This window comes from Gymnodraco acuticeps, unplaced genomic scaffold, assembly GCF_902827175.1.
Source record: "Gymnodraco acuticeps unplaced genomic scaffold, fGymAcu1.1, whole genome shotgun sequence".
In the NCBI taxonomy this organism is placed as follows: Eukaryota; Metazoa; Chordata; class Actinopteri; order Perciformes; family Bathydraconidae; genus Gymnodraco; species Gymnodraco acuticeps.
This window is the reverse complement of record NW_022991724.1, coordinates 198,845-221,635: the sequence shown is the minus strand read 5'-3', so window position 1 is coordinate 221,635 and position 22,791 is coordinate 198,845. Positions and strand designations below refer to the sequence as shown.

At 39.2% G+C, this 22,791-nt stretch overlaps 1 protein-coding gene across 2 annotated transcripts in view; it reads right to left on the bottom strand.

Moving 5' to 3' along the window:
- Positions 1 to 7,169: 7,169 nt before the first annotated feature.
- Positions 7,170 to 22,791, bottom strand: part of LOC117534799 (H-2 class I histocompatibility antigen, Q9 alpha chain-like) — a 19,068-nt gene continuing 3,446 nt past the window's right edge. The window contains exons 1-6 of one of the 2 annotated variants that reach the window (XM_034199022.1): positions 13,778 to 13,928; positions 10,359 to 10,625; positions 9,659 to 9,937; positions 8,428 to 8,730; positions 8,087 to 8,185; positions 7,170 to 7,885 (exon numbers count right to left, since the gene is read on the bottom strand). In XM_034199022.1, coding sequence (XP_034054913.1) covers positions 7,815 to 7,885; positions 8,087 to 8,185; positions 8,428 to 8,730; positions 9,659 to 9,937; positions 10,359 to 10,625; positions 13,778 to 13,838 — 1,080 coding nt within the window. In that variant the 5' untranslated portion in view covers positions 13,839 to 13,928 and the 3' untranslated portion in view covers positions 7,170 to 7,814. Of the gene's footprint in view, positions 7,886 to 8,086; positions 8,186 to 8,427; positions 8,731 to 9,658; positions 9,938 to 10,358; positions 10,626 to 13,777; positions 13,929 to 22,791 lie in introns of those variants that run through there. The other variant, XM_034199020.1, reaches the window with a different exon arrangement.

Genomic DNA, 22,791 nt, shown 5'->3' with positions numbered 1-22,791 from the left:
TGACACTGACTCTAAATAAGACCAACTGCATCATTGACATCTTTAAGTCCATTTATTTAACCATTAGTTTCTTTACGTGGCGTCTGATCGTCCTCCAGCTCTTACGTTACACTTCATATCATCTGTGATAAACACCAATAAACACTATTTTATATTCAGTGGTTAATAAGCTGCAGAGCAAACTGTTCTTATCAGATGTTCACCCACTGCTCCAATATATATTATTTATTCAAAAACCTCAAACCGTCCAAATCGGCCAAACCATGTTTTAGCTATTGTCTGCTAATGCTAATGAATGCAGCTTGTGTTCATTGTGTAAACGTCCCAACAGCTGCAGGTTAACATCCGGCAGGTTCTATGAGCTGGAGACCCTACTCTACATTTCTATCATTAAACTTTGGGGTCTCAGCATGTCCGGGTTCACACTGATGACAAGTAGAATATTTACAATCAATAACTAAGGAGGTGTGGTGAAAACAGTGTGAGAATGTGCTCTGGTTCTGAGCCTAAAACCCTCTTCTGTCCCCTGCTGTGATCAAGCTTCTCTTCCTCTGGACCTGAACCACACACTGGAGACATAAAGGTCTGCACACGTCTTTGTTGTTTAAGTTCCAGTTGTTCCCACTAGATGGCGCTCAGGAGCAGTGGATTCACCCATGGATGTATTTCCCCTCCTGCTGGTGGGACTGTTTACAGGAAATCACGTGACTGCTGGGAACAGTTCCGAACTCAACCAGCAGGGGAGCTGTTGCTCAGACTCAGACTGTGAACTGCGCAGCAGGAAATAAATAGTGCACTGTCACTCTCAGGGGAAATGAGGGGAGTCCCGAGGGAGATACAAATACAAATACCTTCAAGTTTTATACAACCACAGTTCAATCAAGATAAGAGCTTTATTGATCCTGGAGGGAAGCAGCAACAGACAGAGAGGAGAGAAGTACTCAGATCATGTACTTAGTAAAAGTAGAAGTACTCAGATCTTGTACTTGAGTAAAAGTAGAAGTACTCAGATCTTGTACTTGAGTAAAAGTAGAAGTACTCAGATCATGTACTTAGTAAAAGTAGAAGTACTCAGATCATATACTTAGTAAAAGTAGAAGTACTCAGATCTTGTACTTGAGTAAAAGTAGAAGTACTCAGATCTTGTACGTGAGTAAAAGTAGAAGTACTCAGGTCTTGTACTTGAGTAAAAGTAGAAGTACTCAGATCTTGTACTTGAGGAAAAGTAGAAGTACACAGATCATGTACTTGAGGAAAAGTACTCAGATCATGTACTTTAGTAAAAGTAGAAGTACTCAGATCTTGTACTTGAGTAAAAGTAGAAGTACTCAGATCTTGTACTTGAGGAAAAGTACTCAGATCTTGTACTTGAGGAAAAGTAGAAGTACTCAGATCTTGTACTTGAGGAAAAGTAGAAGTACTCAGATCTTGTACTTGAGGAAAAGTAGAAGTACTCAGATCTTGTACTTGAGGAAAAGTAGAAGTACTCAGATATTGTACTTGAGGAAAAGTAGAAGTACTCAGATCTTGTACTTGAGGAAAAGTAGAAGTATACTGAACTGTAGTGGGTTGTAAGTGAAGATGGTCAAATATACTCAGGGGTGTCAAACTCAAGGCCCGGGGGCCAAATCCGGCCCGTGACTTCATTTTCTGTGGCCCCACAAGAGCTTGCAAAGAATAATATATGTTTATTATACGGTTACATGATGATTTACAGAAGCACGTTGCCCATAAACTACATGTCCCACAATGCATCTCAAATTAAACTTTTTTTTCTCAGAATTTGACTTTTTTTTTTCTAAATGGTACTTTTGTCACTTCCTTTTTATAAAATGTCACTTCTGTTTTTTGATTTTGACTTGTTTTCCAGAATTTGGCTTTTCTTTTTAAATCACTTGACATGCACACTGAAGAGACTTGCAGTTATTTGCCCCAGACTTCTGAATTCAGACATTACATTACATTGCATTTAGCTGACGCTTTTATCCAAAGCGACTTACAATAAGTGCGTTCGACCAGGAAGACACAACCTTGAAGAAAACAGAATCATAAAGTACATCAGGTTTCATAGAGCCAAACATTTCAAGTGCTACTCAACTGGCTTTAGATAAGCCAGTCCTTTATTAGTATATAAGTGCTTTGTTAATAGTTCTATCGCTCGAAGTGGAGTCGAAAGAGATGAGTTTTCAGTCTGGAAGGTGTGTAAGCTATCTGCTGTCCTGATGTCAATGGGGAGCTCATTCCACCATCCTGGAGCCAGGACAGCAAACCCACGTGTTTTTGCCGATGGGAACTTGGGTCCCCCTCGCAGCGAGGGTGCAGCGAGTCGTTTGGCTGATGCAGAACGTAGTGCACGCGCTGGGGTGTACGGTTTAACCACGTCCTGGATGTACGAAGGGCCAGATCCATTCGCAGACGTATTTCATTATGAGGTTATTACCCTATCCCAGGGCTTCTCAAACTCCGGACCGAACTGCAAATCAATCCGGACCAAACCCTGTGTCCCATTATAAAAAAAGAAAGAAAAGAATAATAATAATTAAAAAAAAGAATAATAAAAAATGTTTATTAAAGTGGACCTATCATGCTATATTGGAAAAATATATTGTAGGGCCATACAGAACATGTCTGTGAAGTTTTTTGCTTAAAATCCCAAACAGATGACCCGTTGCAGCCGTGCCTCATTCTGCTCAAACCCCTCTTTTGCAGCCCGGTTAGAGAAACACGGATCTTGGGTCATTAGCTTGAAAAAAGTGAGCCCGGAGACGCAGGATGTGCCAAACCTCATTTCCTGCTTCCTGTTGTCTCAGAAATAAAAACATATTTATGAGCAATATATTTAATAGCCGTGAACTTTGATCTGCTTGATTCTCAGGTGTTGGAGAGGAGATGCGTTCAGGGTCTGCTGATCGTGGTTGAACCTGCAGGTGCAGATTAATCTGGAGATATCATCTGAATATAAATGATCTTTTCTCAGTTTGAGATGTATGTATTTTAATGCATGCTCCATAATAATACATATAATCTTAATCGAATTAATATTTAATACAATTAATAATAATTCATAGTATAATACATGTTATAATAATACACATTTAAAATGAATTAATAGAATAATAATAAATAAAAAATAATAATTAATAGAATTATAAAAAGACTTACTTAATGACAATAATATAATATTTATAATAATACATATTTAATTAGATTATAATAATTTAAATAATAAATATTGGAATAATAATAATATTAGTAAATAGGAAACATGTGGTTATTTAATTAATTTAAATATTACTATTGACTTTCTAGGTTTGTTGATTTTATAATATTGTAGCTTTGTTTAATTAATAAGTAACTAAACAATAGTCTGGTGATCGTGTTTGAACCTGCAGGTGGAGATTAATCTGGAGATATCATCTGAATATAAATGATCTTTTCTCAGTTTGAGATTTATGTATTTTAATGCATGGTGCATAATAAATAATAATGTAATTAATATAATACTTATTTATAAGAATTAATAGTACAAAACATTACATTTTTACATAATAATACAAATGTATAATTAATAATAAAAAAAGTATCAAATTAATAGAATAAAAATACATATTTATTAATAATAATATTATAGTAATAAATAATTTAAATAATATTTATTTCATAATAATAATAATATAATAGTAAAAATACATATTTAATAATAATAATAATCTCTGTTTGAGATTTATGTATTTTAATTTTGTTTAATTATTAAGTTGGTAATTAAACATGAAATATTAATATTTGAGTCAGACATGTTAGTATCATAGACTGTATATATAAAGGTTAGTATACTGGTGATCAATATGAAAAGAGGAAGTACATAAAGGAAATATTTACTGGTTTCTTTTTTTATTTTAAATTAAACTGTTAACATATAAATTAATTAATATGACTATTAATCAATGGAAACCCAAAGGTAAAGTTTGAGCCTCACTAAATGTTCCTAACAACACAGAACTGTGTTATTCCCAGTCGTCATGGTAACGTCATCAGTTGCCGGGCAGATTTCACCTCAACAGGTTTCTGAAGCAGGAGCTCTGAGAACAGCTGAGTGCAGCGACACACACTGATAACACACACATGAGAGAGATCAATACATCACTCAGAGTTACTTTGTTCCATGTTCCTCCATTAGAGAACATTTCCATGTGTTTCTTTCAGAAAGCAGTAAACCATTGGATCTCTAGTTCCACATCAAATCCACGTTCCTCTAGTGTCTGAGACGCTAGTAGAAACCAATACATGTGTTTATGGAAAGACGAGAAGACGGACATTTGGGAGATGGTTTTTATTGGAAAGAGAAACACGGACAGGAAAGGGTTAACAATGCAGAGCGACTTCATGTCACGCTCACCTCTGAACCCCAAACTAAAGAGAACGTCAGTGCGCTGGCTACGTACACAAAACCTCCCTGCCCCTAAATAATAGCAACATTATCAAAATCACAAACACCTTGTTTTAAAACCAATTCAAGAGACATGTTAGAAATAAAGAAACAAGATCACTCGCTGCTACCTGAGTGTGTGTGTGTGTGTGTGTGTGTGTGTGTGTGTGTGTGTGTGTGTGTGTGTGTGTCTGTGTGTGTCTGTGTGTGTGTGTGTGTGTGTGTGTGTGTGTGGCCTAGCATTACTATACTTGTGGGGACCTACATCTGTTTACACAGTCAGACTCGCCTCCCTTATGGGGACATAATGGAGGAAACATTATCTTTCTGACAGGGACGTGCACAGGTACTGGACGTACACAGGTACTGGACGTGCACAGGTACTGGACGTGCACAGGTACTGGACGTGCACAGGTACTGGACGTGCACAGGTACTGGACGTGCACAGGTACTGGACGTGCACAGGTACCGGAAGCATCAAGCTAGCAAATCCTGCATTAGCCTCACATCAACAGGTGTCGACAGAACATCCAATTATCTGAGCTAATTTACTGAATAAACCAACTCACATCTCCTGTCTTTTGTTTCACCCAACTCATTAGACTATTCTTCTGCTGGCGTTTCTCTGCCAACACATCAATTGGTTAAGGTCATATTAAGTCCAAACAGTGTGAGCGGCACTACTTCATATACAGTATATATAAAAACTGCAAGATAAATTAACCAGATATATTGGCATCTCTGCAGTATGGAACGCAGATCTAAAAAATGATACGCAGACTATTGATTGGAAGAGAATATGGAATAATATCTCCTTAACATCGCGTAACCACAATCACCAATTGATACAGTGTAAAATGAGACACAGATATCACCTGTCAACCAGAAAATGCTGTCAATTAAGGATGATTCCAAGCCCCATATGCCTTCTCCGTAACCAACAGACCATCGGCACATATGTACACATGGTTTATGAATGTACTGCAGTAAGAACGTTCTGGAAACAGGTTATTGACATTGTATCTGAGATTATTGGAGTTCACACCCTGTCTCCCAAGTATTGTATTGTTGAATGATGATTCTTCTCTTGACCTGCAGAACAGGGTGCTTTTCGCTGGTCTAACAGCAGCCAAAAAAATAATTGTAATACGATGGAAACCCCCACATACTTTATTTATTAAGCAATGGATATCATCCTTCCATGACCTACTAATCTCAGAGCTGTCAATCACTTCTGCTAATAAGGCTAAGGGGGAACATTAGAGGCTATTCAAAGAGCTGCTGATCGGGTAATATCATTCATGTAAATGATGATTGTACATATATACGCACGCCTTGGTGCAAGTGTAGATTATTAGGAGTTAATCGCAATTCAGTTTAAACAGATGCAATGTTATGTGGAAAAAGGGTATCAATGTATTTTATGTGGATTAATTGTTATGCTATAAATTGTTATGCTACAATATATATAATATATAGATGAACTCAGACGATTGCTAAAAAACATCAGGTAGGATTTTCTGTGAAATGGAAAGATGTGTGGGAAGTAGTGATGTGTCGGTCGCGAACGAGCCGGCTCTTTTAAGTGAACGACGGGAGCCGGCTCTCGCCCGCGAACGAGCCGTTTTTTTTTTTGCGGAGGGATCTAAATCGGCATGAAGGCACATTATCCAATGTGCATATTATCCCGCTTATCACACGGCCACATTCTCAACAAAGTAACGACATGACTCCCAATATTAATTGAAATGCTTTTATGGATTTAGAAAATGATTTTATTGATTTAAAAAATAGTTGTATTTATTTAAATTGACATGCATCCGCTAAGAAAAATAGTCCGTTGTTGCTGTTTGAACTAACGTAGCAACGGCAGGAACTGCTTCGATAGTGTTTTGGAGGAGCTTTTTGATTACAGATTTGAAAACATCGTTGCTTGCTTTAAAAGTAGCACAATTCATTATGTCAAACCTTAGAAAGTATCTAGATATCCTGCCCTAATGTCAAAGTAACTGGCAACTGAATATGTGTCGCCGTTTGATGTCTATGTCTGGACCGCTGCGTAAAAAGGAGGGTTTCTGCCCCGTTACTTCTCTTCTTACTCCTATAAGAATAAAACACGGAGGAGGGAGATCTCTTTTTCTCCCCCTCTTCTGAGAGCCCATCAGCTGATCTCAAAGCACGCTGCCCTCTCCTGCAGGGCGGCGTGGTTTCTATAGCTAATAGTTACTGAAATAGAGCCCTGCTGTTTTGTCAGGGCCTTTTCTTTAAATAAAATTTTAAAATGTCGATACAGTAGCCCCTTTTTTAAAATAGCCTAGTTTTTATAGGTGTTGCTATCTGTTTTGTGTAGCGTGGTTCTACAAGCAAGTCAGTGCATTCATTGGGTGGTATCAGAGAGTTACACAGGTCTGTAAATGCAATGAAAACATTTGGCCACAGCAAATCATTTAAATTAAACATGTAATTTTCACTTTTGAATACTTCAGTACAAAGGATGTATTGAATAATTTAAGTGATATATGTGTACACATATACATCATTAATTAGTCAAAACAGAGCTACATTTGATTGAATTAAAAGGTATAATATGTGGTAAACTGAAGAGCCGTTTGGGAGCCGAAAGAGCCGGCTCTTCTTGGTGAGCCGAGCCAAATGATCCGGCTCACCAAGAAGAGCCGGAATTCCCATCACTAGTGGGAAGAGGGATTCCCTATATGTTTTCTTTCTTTGTCTTTTCTTTTTCTTTTTGTATTGTCTATATCATTTGTATAAGTCCCTTTTGTGAGGGCAAAAAAAAAAAACAACAATAAAAAGTTGGTCACAAAAAAAGAAAAGCTCAGAAAGGGAAAACAAGATCACTCTACCTGGCCGGATCCAAACATTAACAAGCTGAATATTTACACTGATACATGATAATTTTAGGGTGAAGACTTGGTTAGGGTTAGGCATGTGTTGGTTATGGTTAGGGTGAGGATACGTCTCCAGGAAATGCATGTAAGTCAATGTAATGTCCCCTGAAGTGATGTATACATGGTATGTGTGTGTGTGTGTGTGTGTGTGTGTGTGTGTGCGTGTGTCTGTGTCTGTGTGTGTGTGTGTGTGTGTGTGCGTGTGTCTGTGTCTGTGTGTGTGTGTGTGTGTGTGAGTGTGTAAATCCATAATCAGAGGGAAAGCCACCTTTTGATGTGAAACCCAAATGATCCAAATAACATGATTCCTCTGTTTTCCAATCAATGAGCTATTGCTTGATTTCCAAACCCTAATATGATCAATAACTGATCAGTTATTGATCAGTTATTGATCAGTTGATGAATAATGAACAGTTTACGGGGAGAACGTGGAGGCAGCGCCCCCTGATGCAACAGGTGGAGAGTTGATGTGAAGCACCTCACTGTGGTGGCTGGTTCAGTCTCTCAGTGAGCTCAGCGCTGGAGGCAGCAGAGAGAGGTTTTTTATTGGCTGAAAGGAAAAGCAGAGAAAGAGTTTCAATCCACCGCCCCGTACACAACAAGGAAGTAACACTGATTATCCCTGGAGAGAACACACCAAGTGCTTTCCATATCAACATCACACTGAGCTCTGAGTCTGATCTGCTACCTCAAAGCCTGACATTAAAAACCCTGAGAACTCATGAGACAAGGTTTCTGATTGGTCTCTCACCGTTCCTCTTCCTGTAAACCAGGAATCCAATCCCAGCGAGGAGGAGAGCGAGAGCAGCCACTGCAGCACCGATGATGAGGGGGAGGAGGAGGGGATTCCCTGAGGAGCAGAAACAACAGGAAGTCTCAATCTGAACGGAGGAAGGAAGCTTCTTCAGAATGGGCATCAGGTCTGAGGCTCCTGAAGGGCCCCTTCCTCCTCGTGGTGTCATGCTGGGTTTGTCTTGAACCATTCTTAGTGTCTCGACCCTGAGACCCATGTTTCAGGGGAGAGACACTATGACATGTTGTCAGGGTCTGCTGACTGTTAGTAACCGTGGAGCCGCTGTGATGCAGTCTTACCTCTGTTGCTCCTGATCACAGCTGGGTCCAGTACGATGACGTGGTCCTCCTTCACCCCAGAGAGCTGGAACACACATCGGTACTTGTCCCAGTGTTCAGCGGGGAATGAGGAGACGTCCAGGTCCACGCTCATCTGGAAGGATCCGTCGTGGTTGGGCAGGATCTCTCCGTGGTCCACGTTGTGGTGAAACTCCTCTCCGTCTCTGGTCCAGAACATGGCGGCTCTGTCCGGGTAGAAACCTGTAGCGTGGCAGCTGACTGGAGAGGAGGGGGACTTCTGGAGCAGAGACACTGAGGGGATCTCTGCACAAACACACTTCAGAGGTTATTGACTCACAGTGATATCACTACAGGGACTTATGATGTACTGTGAGCATCACTGCAGGAGAACACAGAGTCAGTGCTTCAGTCACATTGTTAAATAAAGACTTTCTTCTGTTTGATATCATTTCATATCAAATACTGTTTAGTGTTCACATTAAAGAAGCACGTTGAATATCTCCTCTTAGACTTTTGGAATTAAGATTCTTTCTATTTCTTGACATTTAAATGTTTAAACATTTCATTTATTTATCTGAAACTAGTCATTACTTAATCCATACTGACAAGAATATGAACTTTGATCCCAAGATAAGTATCAGAGCAACAGATGAGAGTATCTCCCCTGCACTGGGTAGAGCTATAGCACCATTCACTGAATAGATGATCAGAAGAAAGTTAGTTCCAACACGTCTGATTATAAAATAACACTTTAAGTTCTTTATTAAAGAAATAAACCAAACTTTTTATAGTTCCAGTTTTTTAAAATATGAGTATTTTGGTCTTAAACTCTTTGCAGACAGAAAGGCTGCGTACGATGGAACACGGAGAGTGAGACAGAGAGTGAGACACAGAGTGAGACACAGAGTGAGACACAGTGAGACACAGTGAGACACAGTGAGACTCAGAGTGAGACACAGAGTGAGACACAGAGTGAGACACAGAGTGAGACACAGAGTGAGACACAGGGTGAGAGACAGAGTGAGAGACAGAGTGAGACACAGAGTGAGACAGTGAGTGAAAGACAGAGTGAGAGACAGAGTGAGACACAGAGTGAGAGAGAGACACAGAGTGAGACACAGAGTGAGACAGGGAGTGAGACAGAGAGTGAGACATGTGTTGTAATGTCAGAAACCCAGCAGACATTAACATGGAGGTGTTTATGAAAGTCCATCAGGTCATGTGACTCTACCTGTTCTCATCAGAACGCTCCTCCCAAGGTTCACATACTTCTTCAGATACTCAGGACAGATATGGGTGAAGTAGTTCTTCAGCTGGGCCATCAAAGCTTTGTCATTCTCCCACTTCTGTTTGGTGAGGACAGCCTCTCGTCTTGGAGCGATCCATGTCTCTGTCTCCAGGTCCAGTACTAGGAAGTCTTCTCCATCAAAACCATAGTGATTATAACCTTTGACCTCACCAGTCTCATCATCCCAATCACAGCCGTACATCTGCTGGAAAATGTGGACACCTGAGAGAGAGAGAGAGAGAGAGAGAGAGAGAGATCATTATAATCAATTGATATCTGATGTATATATTTCTGATCCTAAATGGTTGTCACTCAGGGAGATGCTCTCAGCTCTGTTAGCGGCTCCTGCTCCGTCCTTTCAGAAAGCAGCAGGGATGTTGCTTTCTGCCTCACGGTGTGTGAGAGAGAGAGAGAGAGAGAGAGAGAGAGAGAGAGAGAGAGAGAGACAGAGAGACAGAGAGACAGAGAGACAGAGAGAGAGAGAGAGAGAGAGAGAGAGAGAGAGAGAGAGAGAGAGAGAGAGAGAGAGAGAGTGTGTGTGTGTGTGTGTGTGTGTGTGTGTGTGTGTGTGTGTGTGTGTGTGTACACACAGGATGAAGATATGAACAACATATTATCAGTAGAAGGTGAAACATGAACTAACCTCCAGTTTGGTTGAGGCGCTGCTTTACAATTTCAATGTCGACTTTGAAGACCTGCTGGTTACCCAGAGAGATCTGAGTGTTCCTCTCCCAGTACTGAGGAACCTCGTCTGTGATGTTCTTCATCCAGTCCTGTTTGGGTTCTGCTCTCTTGGTGTTGCTGTCGTAGTGAGTCATCTCAACGTCATCAACCAACCCAACACTCACAAACTCTGGGAGCTTTGGGACTCCAGAGGATCCAGTGTAGAAATACTTCATAGAGTGAGTCCCTGTGAGAGAACAATAAAGTAACTTCAGTCGTTATAAACTAACTGTTTTCTCTTCCTGCACAAAATCACAGCAAGACATCAAACCATCTCTTTGTGCTTTACATTAAAACAGAAACTAAAGTAAAGACACGTTTATGATCCAGAAGAGTTTGAAATGTTATAATTATTAATAAAAGTGTAAATCCTGCGTGAGTGGACCTGAGTGTGGTTGCTAGGCAACAGGCATAATTTCTTAATCAGGAGAGAAACTCCACTTTAGCTTTTGATGCATCTTTTGAAGTTTCCAGTCTTTCTTATCAGATCATTTATAAATCTGAACTCACAAACCTCAGAGCGTAATATTCACACTGCAGGATGTTACCATGTTGTTTTCTGGAATCAACAGATTCCACTCTAGATGTTGAGACTTCGTCCCTCGTGGTCTCTGCTCTGGACTTTCAATCATAACTTCTGATTCTTCTCCGGAGCTTTGAAACACATTTGAATGATGTTATAAAACCATCAGGATCCAAAGCTCTGACCCAGTCTCTCTCCAACACATCTCTGCATGTGAAACATTATGTTCAAGTTCAACCGCCAATATTTCAGATGAGCAAACATTCAGCAAGAACCCACAAATCTGACTCTCTGTTCAAACTTCAAATGTTTTCTGGATCAAAGATATTTGAGAATTAAAATATAAATATATCAGCCGTTATTTATTTTGATCGGAGCGGAACGTTTGAGATAAAGTGTTTGTTCAGAAACCTCACAGAGCGTATATCTGTGATACATGAATACATATATCTGTGATACATGAATACATATATCTGTGATACATGAATACATATATCTGTGATACATATATCTGTGATACATGAATACATATATCTGTGATACATGAATACATATATCTGTGATACATGAATACATATATCTGTGATACATGAATACACATATCTGTGATACATGAATACACATATCTGTGATACATGAATACATATATCTGTGATACATGAATACACATATCTGTGATACATGAATACATATATCTGTGATACATGAATACATATATCTGTGATACATGAATACATATATCTGTGATACATGAATACATATATCTGTAATACATGAATACACATATCTGTGATACATGAATACATATATCTGTGATACATGAATACATATATCTGTGATACATGAATACATATATCTGTGATACATGAATACATATATCTGTGATACATGAATACATATATCTGTGATACATGAATACATATATCTGTGATACATGAATACATATATCTGTGATACATGAATACATATATCTGTAATACATGAATACATATATCTGTGATACATGAATACATATATCTGTGATACATGAATACATATATCTGTGATACATGAATACATATATCTGTGATACATGAATACATATATCTGTGATACATGAATACATATATCTGTGATACATATATCTGTGATACATGAATACATATATCTGTGATACATATATCTGTGATACATGAATACATATATCTGTGATACACGAATACATATATCTGTGATACATGAATACATATATCTGTGATACATGAATACATATATCTGTGATACATGAATACATATATCTGATACATGAATACATATATCTGTGATACATGAATACATATATCTGTGATACATGAATACATATATCTGTGATACATGAATACATATATCTGTGATACATGAATACATATATCTGTGATACACGAATACATATATCTGTGATACACGAATACATATATCTGTGATACACGAATACATATATCTGTGATACATGAATACATATATCTGTGATACATGAATACATATATCTGTGATACATGAATACATATATCTGATACATGAATACATATATCTGTGATACATGAATACATATATCTGTGATACATGAATACATATATCTGTGATACATGAATACATATATCTGTGATACATGAATACATATATCTGTGATACATATATCTGTAATACATGAATACATATATCTGTGATACATGAATACATATATCTGTAATACATGAATACATATATCTGTAATACATATATCTGTAATACATGTATCTGTAATACTTAATGTTTAGCTCGTCATCGTCTCGTCTTAGTCATGTAAAAAAGGTCGTTGACGAACATTTTTGGTCTTAGTTTTTGTCGACGAAATGAACACTGCACAGTAACGAAAACAGGAAACACCCTTTAATTCACTGCAACGACATGTCGGGAAACCCCCTCAAGGGGGGCCATAGCGCAAACTGCTTAATTTCAGGTTCGTTGAGTAAATGGAGTACCCCTGATCTACAGTAGCCTACAGTATTATTCAAAGATTATGTAAAATACAAACAAAAACTGTGTTTGGAATAGAAAAGTTTGATATATAAAGCATATATATAATAATGATTATAATAAAAAACATTATTATATATAATATGTAGGTAGGTATATAATATGTTTTGATCTCTTAATCTATGCTTTGAGTCCTTCCCTTCACACAGGTACACCCACAGAGCCCCATTCTGACGGCCATTTTGGCCGTCAGCCAAATAGCTGGTTAGCTGGTGACAGCAGAGGGGGAAGGGAATAGTCAAACAAACTATTGTTATGAAAAGATAAGAGTCTCTGGTACATAAAAATGACATGTTTGGGTGATTGGACTCTTTAGTTTAAAAATGACAGAAAAGCATAAACATACCTTTTGCATTTTAAATGTCCTATTCCATTTCCGCCTATTTATGTGTGTTTAAGTGTTAATATTACAAAGAAGGTAAAAGGTATTGCTATAATCTTTAACCTAACCCTTTATTGTATGCTTTACCTCTCTGTGAACCTTTAGGCCACATTTGGTGAAATTCTGATAATTATTTGTAGAGATAATGAGATCAGGCCAACACGGCCCCCTTCACAGGAGCGCACCTTTTTCGAAGTTCCAAACATTAACCAAAACAAATCATTTTGCTGTAAAATATTTGTATACAACAATCCGTTTCATAAACTAGACATATTAAAGTAATGAAAAAACATGGTTGTGCTTTGTGGTACCTCAACTCAACTTTTAGGGACCTTAGTTCCTCTACTGTAAACACATGACGCACTTCTTATGTTCCAACGTAAAGAACAAAAAGACTCACGTGCAGATGTGCAGTGTGGGCCTACTATTCCCAGGAGAAACAGCAACATCTTTAACTTCATCGAGGCTTTCTGTGTGAAAGCTTCTTTATCCACAGAAACACAGCCGTCCTTTCTGCAGAGCGGGATGCCAATGAGAGAGACACACAGAAGAGAGGTAACACCAGCTCCTCTGAGCCAATGAGAATTCAGTCTGAGCGGCGTGTCACTTGTTGCTCGGTAGACCTGGCTCACTCAGGTTGTGAATCGAAAGTAAAAGCAAGGCAAGTTTATTTATAGCACATTTCAACACAAGGCAATTCTAAGGGCTTTACAAAAATGAAAATGCACATTAGTTAAGTTTAATTAGTCTTTTCTAGGACTTTCTAGGAGTGAAAGCTGATCTTGTGCTGCCTGAGTGAGAAGATGCAGACATGCTTCATTCTGCTGTCTCTGTCCTCGTGCTGCTCACACACTCTGTAGGATCACACATTGGGTTCTTTATCTGATTCCACTGAACAGTATTTATCTCATCCTACTCTAGAACACAGTTCACTTTAATCTACATCTGACTCGCACCATAGTGTCCCGTGCTCTTCTCTTGCACTATTTGGTTTCTTTAAGGTTCAGAAATATGATATATATTATTATGAATCTTCTGGGATGTAACAGTGAGCAACAGATCAGACACTCTGCAGTCTGAATTTCTCTTTCTTCGACTTACTCCTTATTAGCTTTTGTTTCCAAATGTTGTAATGCTTTTGTCTCCAAATTAAAGAAAGAACCTTCCAGATCAATGCATGTAATTGTGGAGGATTGGCATCCTCTGGTACATGTTGTAGTTTAGATGACAAGCAGTTGATTGCGTGAGTAATGGAGATCAGACACAAAGAAAGGTCACAGCAGTAACGCTCTGAAGCTCCAGCACAGAATGAGGCAGTGTGGAAGAACATCAGGTGGAGAGGAAGGAGAAGACTTTCTACTCCACTTCAATTATCTGACACTTTAAGGTACTCTAAAGATTCAGATCACAGAATATAAATCAACAAATAATTGATTGTGTGTTTGAGTTCAGATGAAATGATATTGATCCATGTGTCGCTGTGTTATCACGTCTTTCTGGTGATTAGTGAGCGATGTGTTCTGGGTTCAACAAGCAGGGAGGAGGCAGAGCTGGGGAGGGCGACACCTAGTGGTGAGAAGAGCTTCAATTATTAGTTATTATTAGATGGATAAGTACAATTTAGAGGTACTTGTACTTTACTTGAGTATTTCAATGTCATGCTACTGTGTACTTCTACTCCACTACATGTATTTAATACCTTTACTTCACAGATGTGGATGAATGATGTGAAATCTAATCAAGTGTTGAATCAGACTTTAGTTCCACCTGGAGTAAATCCACCAGCTACCCTGCAGTATACAAAGTCCTTCAAACTAGCTGCACCTTCACCAGCTTTGAGAACACTTTCATGATCAATCATTATAAAACATATCATATATATTATTCTGAAATGGACCAATCTGCACAACGAATACTTTTACTGTCCTTTACTATATTTTGATAAGAATACTTTTCTACTTTCACTTGAGGGACATTTTGAATGCTTTTACTGTAACAGAGTATTCCTACACTCTGGTACTTCTACTTTTACTCAAGTACAAGATCTGAGTACTTCTACTTTGACTCAAGTACAAGATCTGAGTACTTCTACTTTTACTCAAGTACAAGATCTGAGTACTTCTACTTTTACTCAAGTATAGGATGTGAGTACTTCTACCTTTACTCAAGTACAAGATGTGAGTACTTCTCCCTCCTCTGAGAGTGTAAATATCTAACAGCAGTTTTAATGAGAGTTAATGGTTCTCTAACAGGGGGATCTGGGGCCTGTGGGACCTTCAGGAGCTGTGGGAGAACACGGTCTGGGAATCATTGGGCCGAAGGTAACGTGAACACAGAATATAATCACTATATTGATTCATATATATATATATATATATATACATATACATGCTTCCTGTATGAAATGCATGGAGCAGCAGAGTTATACAAACTGATCCGGTCACATATTTTTAGATTATTTTTCTCAAAGCAAATATCAAGTTTTAACAACAGAGGACAAACTGTATGGAGAAAGTTACATGAAGGAGAATAGGTTTAAATGTTTAACTAATAAATACAAGTAAGACATTTGTCCTTTTGGTTACTTGAAATCAGATCATAATATTTTGAATTACAGGTTTTTTTAAATGAACTCCATAAATCTGAATGTGTGCACCTGTAGGTCAGTATTGATGTTTGCTAATATGCAGACACATCAGCAATGTCTCACTTGCTGTCCTCCTGCAGGGCCACAAAGGGAACAATGGACCTGTTGGACCTCCAGGGCTGAAGGGAGAAAGTTCCCCAGGACCTCAGGCGAGAGGAAACACTCGTCACACTTTAGTTATCCTCATATTTAAAGCAGAGGTTTGAAAGTGAACATGTTCTCTGTGATCCTTAGGGTCGGCCTGGATTACCGGGACTTCCAGGAGAGATGGGACCAGAAGGGAAAGGCCTACCTGGAGCTAAGGTGAGGCCACACAATGCATGAAGTGAGCGGACGTGTGCAAAGGCTCATGGGAAATGTAGTGCCATTCACCGTTACCGTAGTGAGAACATTTAAAATACATATTTATATTATGAACAGATTAAAGCTTTGGACCTGAGTTTAAGGTTCTTGGCTTTATGCAAAAAACTAAAAACAAAAGAAAGTTTAAATAGGACGGAGGATTCGCTAAGGCTCATGGGAAATGTAGTTCCATTCAACATACCATCGTTAAAAATGTGTTTTGTTGCAAGCAATTTGAAAACATTTCTCCAAAAGACAAAGCGTAACGTAAACCTGAAGATGATTCACCGATTAGAGACGGCTTCCACATATTTCTTGTAAATTGGAACAACTCCTTGTAATAGTATGTGCATGCTCTTTATCGAATAGTGTTTCAATACGAATAAAGTTATTTTGATTCTTCGAACATAACACCTCTTCATGAATGTGGACATGGCTGCAGAATGTAGAGCACGTCATGTGGATCGATTGCAACAAAGACTGTTGATAGAATAAACTAAATTGACCTTTTCTTGTTCGTAGGGAGAGCCTGGCTTCAAGGGGCCGATGGGTCCTCGGGGGCTTCCAGGGGAGAAGGTACTCACATTTACACAGAACCACACTTTGCCTCTGGAACTGAACTGGAGAAGAGGTTTAGTTTCTCTGCTCCTGAGGCTTTGAAGCATGCTGAGACTCAGAGAGCTGAGACTCAGAGAGCTGAGACTCAGAGAGCTGAGACTCAGAGAGCTGAGACTCAGAGAGCTGAGACTCAGAGAGCTGAGACTCAGAGAGCTGAGACTCAGAGAGCTGCTTTCTTTACAGGTCTCCTGTTCTGTAGAATCCACTTCTTCATGTCTCTACATCAACATGTGTCCCCTCTTCTCCATGTCTCTTCTACATCAACATGTGTCCCCTCTTCTTCATGTCTCTTCTACATCAACATGTGTCCCCTCTTCTTCATGTCTCTTCTACATCAACATGTGTCCCCTCTTCTTCATGTCTCTTCTACATCAACATGTGTCCCCTCTTCTTCATGTCTCTTCTACATCAACATGTGTCCCCTCTTCTCCATGTCTCTTCTACATCAACATGTGTCCCCTCTTCTTCCATGTCTCTTCCTACATCAACATGTGTCCCCTCTTCTCCATGTCTCTTCTACTCAACATGTGTCCCCTCTTCTTCCATGTCTCTTCTACATCAACATGTGTCCCCTCTTCTTCATGTCTCTTCTACATCAACATGTGTCCCCTCTTCTCCATGTCTCTTCTACATCACACATGTCCCCTCTTCTTCATGTCTCTTCTACATCAACATGTGTTCCCCTCTTCTTCATGTCTCTTCTACATCAACATGTGTCCCCCTCTTCTTCATGTCTCTTCTACATCAACATGTGTCCCTCTTCTCATGTCTCTTCTACAATCAACATGTGTCCCCTTCTCTTCATGTCTCTTCTACAATCAACATGTGTCCCCTCTTCTTCATGTCTTTCTACATCAACATGTGTCCCCTCTTCTTCATGTCTCTTCTACATCAACATGTGTCCCCTCTTCTTCATGTCTCTCTACTCAACATGTGTCCCCTCTTCTCCATGTCTCTTCTACATCAACATGTGTCCCCCTCTCTTCATGTCTCTTCTACATCAACATGCTGTCCCTCTCTTCATGTCTCTTCTACATCAACATGTGTCCCCTCTCTTCCATGTCTCTTCTACATCAACATGTGTCCCCTCTTCTTCATGTCTCTTCTACATCAACATGTGTCCCCTCTTCTCATGTCTCTTCTACATCAACATGTGTCCCCTCTTTCATGTCTCTTTACATCAACATGTGTCCCCTCTTCTTCATGTCTATTCCTACATCAACATGTGTCCCCTTTTCTTCATGTCTCTTCTACATCAACATGTGTCCCCTCTTCTTCATGTCTCTTCTACATCACATGTGTCCTCTCTTCTTCATGTCTCTTCTACATCAACAGTTGTTCCCTCTCTTCTTCATGTCTCTTCTACAATCAACCTGTGTCCCCTCTTCTTACATGTCTCTTCTACATCAACATGTGTCCCCTTCTTCTCAGTTCTTCTTCCCATCACAGTGTGTCCCCTCTTCTCATGTCTCTTAACATCAACATGTTGTCCCCTCTTCTTCATGTCTCTTCTTACATCAACATGTGTCCCCTCTCTTCTTCATGTCTCTTCTACATCAACATGTGTCCCCTCTTCTTCATGTCTCTCTACATCAAACATGTGTCCCCTCTTCTCCATGTTTCTTCTACATCAACATGTGTCACCTCTCTTCATGTCTCTTCTACATCAACATGTGTCCCCTCTTCTTCATGTCTCTTCTACATCAACATGTGTACCCTCTTCTCCATGTCTCTTCTACATCAACATGTGTCCCCTCTTCTTCATGTCTCTTCTACATCAACATTGTCCCCTCTTTCTTCATGTCTCTTCTACATCAACATGTGTCCCCCTCTTCTTCATGTCTCTTCTACATCAACATGTGTCCCCTCTTCTTCATGTCTCTTCTACATCAACATGTGTCCCCTCTTCTCCATGTCTCTTCTACATCCACATGTGTCCCCTCTTCTTCATGTCTCTTCTCAACATGTGTCCCCCTCTTCTTCATGTCTCTTCTACATCAAACATGTGTCCCCTCTTCTCCATGTCTTCTACATCAACATGTGTCCCCTCTTCTTCGTCATGGTCTCTTCTTACATCAACATGTGTCCCTCTTCCTCATGTTCTCTTCTACATCAACATGTGTCCCCTCTTTTTCATGTCTCTTCTACATCAACATGTGTCCCCTCTTCTTCATGTCTCTTATCAACATGTGTCCCCTCTTTTTCATGTCTCTTCTACATCAACATGTGTCCCCCTCTTCTTCATGTCTCTTCTACATCAACATGTGTCCCCTCTTCTTCATGTCTCTTCTACATCAACATGGTCCCCTCTTCTTCAGGTCTCTTCTACATCAACATGTGTCCCCTCTTCTTCATGTCTCTTCTACTCAACATGTGTCCCCTCTTCTTTCATGTCTCTTCTACATCAACATGGTGTCCCCTCTTCTTCATGTCTCTTTCTCATCAACATGTGTCCCCTCTTCTCCATGTCTCTTCTACATCAACATGTGTCCCCTCTTCTTCATGTCTCTTCTACATCAACATGTGTCCCCATCTTCTTCATGTCTCTTCTACATCAACATGTGTCCCCTCTTCTTCATGTCTCTTCTACATCAACATGTGTCCCCTCTTCTTCATGTATCTTCTACATCATGTGTCCCCTCTGTGAAAGAGACTCTGAAAGTCTCAAGGAAGATTCTCTCTCTTTTTGATCCATTTCTATAAAAACCTGTCTGAAAAGTGAGCTGATCAGATTTTTTTGGCCACTTGATGTCATAACGATGTTTTGGCTTGTGTAACCATTAGCCAATCAAGCAACCGTTCCTGGAGACCTGGGAAGGAAAGGAGACAGAGGAGACCTCGGAGAACCAGGAGCCAGCAGACTCACGGTAACACTAGAAATACTTCATTGGTTATGAAACAGAAAAGGGCTTAAAAGGGTCTGAGCTGATTAACGCTGTCTTTGAAGGGTTTAGTTTTTCAGCTGGAATACGTTTAGGGAGCAAAGCTTCCTTTTCTCTTTGTTGCTGCTGCCTCTTTATTTCATGTGAAATATGAACTATAAAAGAAGTGTTTGATAACATTGTTGTAGCGGCCAAAATCCTATAGAACTTAAAACAGCCGCTGAGGCACTAGTTAGCGGATCTTACGCAGGGCAATGATCATCCAAGTCCAGACAAGAACCTCCATTTGTGCATTTTATTCCAATAATAAAGAACAAGAACAGGTTTCCTCTCTCTCTCTTCCTGAAGCCGTTCCTATGGCTTTCCTTTGTGTGGCTCCAAACACGCTAAGAAACAGTTTGCCTGCTAGTGCTCTGGCTCCCACCTCCACCTGGCTCCAATATATACAATTACACCAGGTGCTCTAATCACCCAGTGCCCAAAACATGCCTTCAAAATAAAAGCATGAAACTACTTTAATTTATGAGACTAACTAAGAATACATATAAATAAATGATAATAATAAACACTATAAACAGCAAGAAAAGAAATGTTAAACTATTAAATAATATAAAGAGATATATATATAGCTCAAACAAGTGTTGTTTTCAATTCTAATGTTGAGAAAAGAGATCAGATTCAAACTCCAATCTATCGTCATTAAGATCAACGGGTTCAAAGAACATCTGTCCTGTTCCTGAAATGCTGCAATATTTAAGAACTTTAGATTTGGAGTGGGACGTCTATGAACAACTCTGAGACACTTGATTAAAGAAATGTGCCTGAACGTCTCTGTTAGCGCTGTTAGCTCGTAGAATGCTAACCCTGGCCTCCGGTAGAATCTGGTTTAGAGTTGATCAGTCTTATAGTTAAATAGTTAGATAGTAAAGAATGTCAGATGATGCCAGTCAGCGGCAAATGGACCCAAGAGATTCCCTTATACAGCATCACTATGTTCCCTCTGTAGAGATTAGCCAAACACTCAGATGCTGGTCGTAATCTGGTTTTATTCTTTCAGGGGGAACCAGGAGCAAGCGGAGAACCAGGTCTGACCGTGAGTCAAATGACTGAGAGAAAATACACTGATGTTTAAATCTTAACGACATGTGAGACCTTATTGTGTGTCTTTGTTCTTTCCACAGAGACAAGAGGTCATCCTGATCATCAGGGAGATCTGTGGTAAATCACACATTTTAAACGTGTTTCTGTGTTGCTTTGTCTGGAGCTCATGTGTTCAATAATCTCATGAAACATCTCGTGATTTAAATGTAATGTTATAGTTTATCTTTAGAAAGATACTGTAGTACTTGTTGTTTAGAGTTTGAGAGGTCCTGATAATTTATTCCGGTAAATTATTCTGACCTCCTAATTGACCTTTCCGAAGATTATTGAGTCTATGTAAGTTTGCTGCGTGGCTCAGATCCACCAACGTCAGCAAGATCTCACCTCTTCCTAATCCCCCCGAAGAACCAGGTTCAATTAACTGCTGTTTCAATTCAGACAACTCTCTTTTAAATCTGTTTTAAGCGATCCCGAAGGATTTTGATATCAGTAAATGGAGTGTGCTCCTACCTAAGTGTGTGTGGCAGGGTGGCAATCTTACCTTTGACGCAGGAGAGGAGGGCACAGGTGTCTTTTAAAGGATCCCAATCCAACAGGTGGGATTCAGTTTATTTGAAGAAAAATAGGTCCAAACTAATACAGGGTTTTTACCTTCTCTCTCACAACATTATAATCATCCTAACAAAAAACCGTGCTGTGATCATGTTCAAATGAAACTTTAATTCACAGTCTTACATTTATTACCAAAATGTTTTAATTTCAACTGCCCATTTCAGTTGTGACATTTTAAAATTCTCCCGATAGAATTTAGAGGTATTTCCTCGTAAAAAGACCGGTGACAATAAAAGCCGCATTCAACTTTCCATTCACCCATTATTCACTTCAGTTTCATACACTTTTTCCGACACAGACGGCGGATATAACATTTAAAAACCCATTCCTGTCTGCAATTTCGGAGGGGAGATTTTCCTCACAGATGGCAGTATTTATAACATTCCATACACTTTTCACTCATCAAATCATTCCACTCAGCCAACAACCAATACATTCGAGAGATATTTACCCCGTCTAGAAGGACCTTACCGAGAGCTATTAACCCAGCTCTGAAGCACACAGCCTACCCGGAGAGAGTCTACCAGGGGTCACCCCCCCTCTCTCGCGCTCTCTCAAAAAACCAGTCTCTTTATGCTAAAAAAAACTGGATCCTAAACCCAAAAAAAACAAACTCCTCCTCTTACACCCAATTCAGTTGAAAACCGCGCATGCGCATAATGTACAAGGCTGAACATGTCCCAACATGTTCCACAGCTGTTATGGGATAAGACACCCTTTCATATGAGGTAAAAAGGACATGAACTCTCTTTGGCCTCTTAATGTGTCTCCTTAGTGTGAAGCCCCCCCCCCCCCCCTTCCCATGTGGACTGCTGCCAGAGGAGAGGAAGAAAACTCAACCTAAACAACCCACTTTGTTTTGTTTATACTGTAACTATAGAAAACCTAAAATATGAAGCATTTTCATTGTGGGTTATACAAGAATATAATTGATTATATTTGATTATAACTAACTTTCGTTTTTTAAGTATTCACTTCATACCATGAAAACTCACAACACCCTCTTTTCAAAACGCAAAGTTCTCAAATAGCAACAGAAAAAATTGTAAGCATAGATACATATTCAAAAACCGTCAAGAAGCATTCTCATTATGGGTTTATACAAGAATATGATTGATCATGTATGATTTATAATAACTTTCGTTTTTTTAAGTATTCACTTCATACCATGATCTCAATTAACTTTCGTTTTTAAGTATTCACTTCATATGA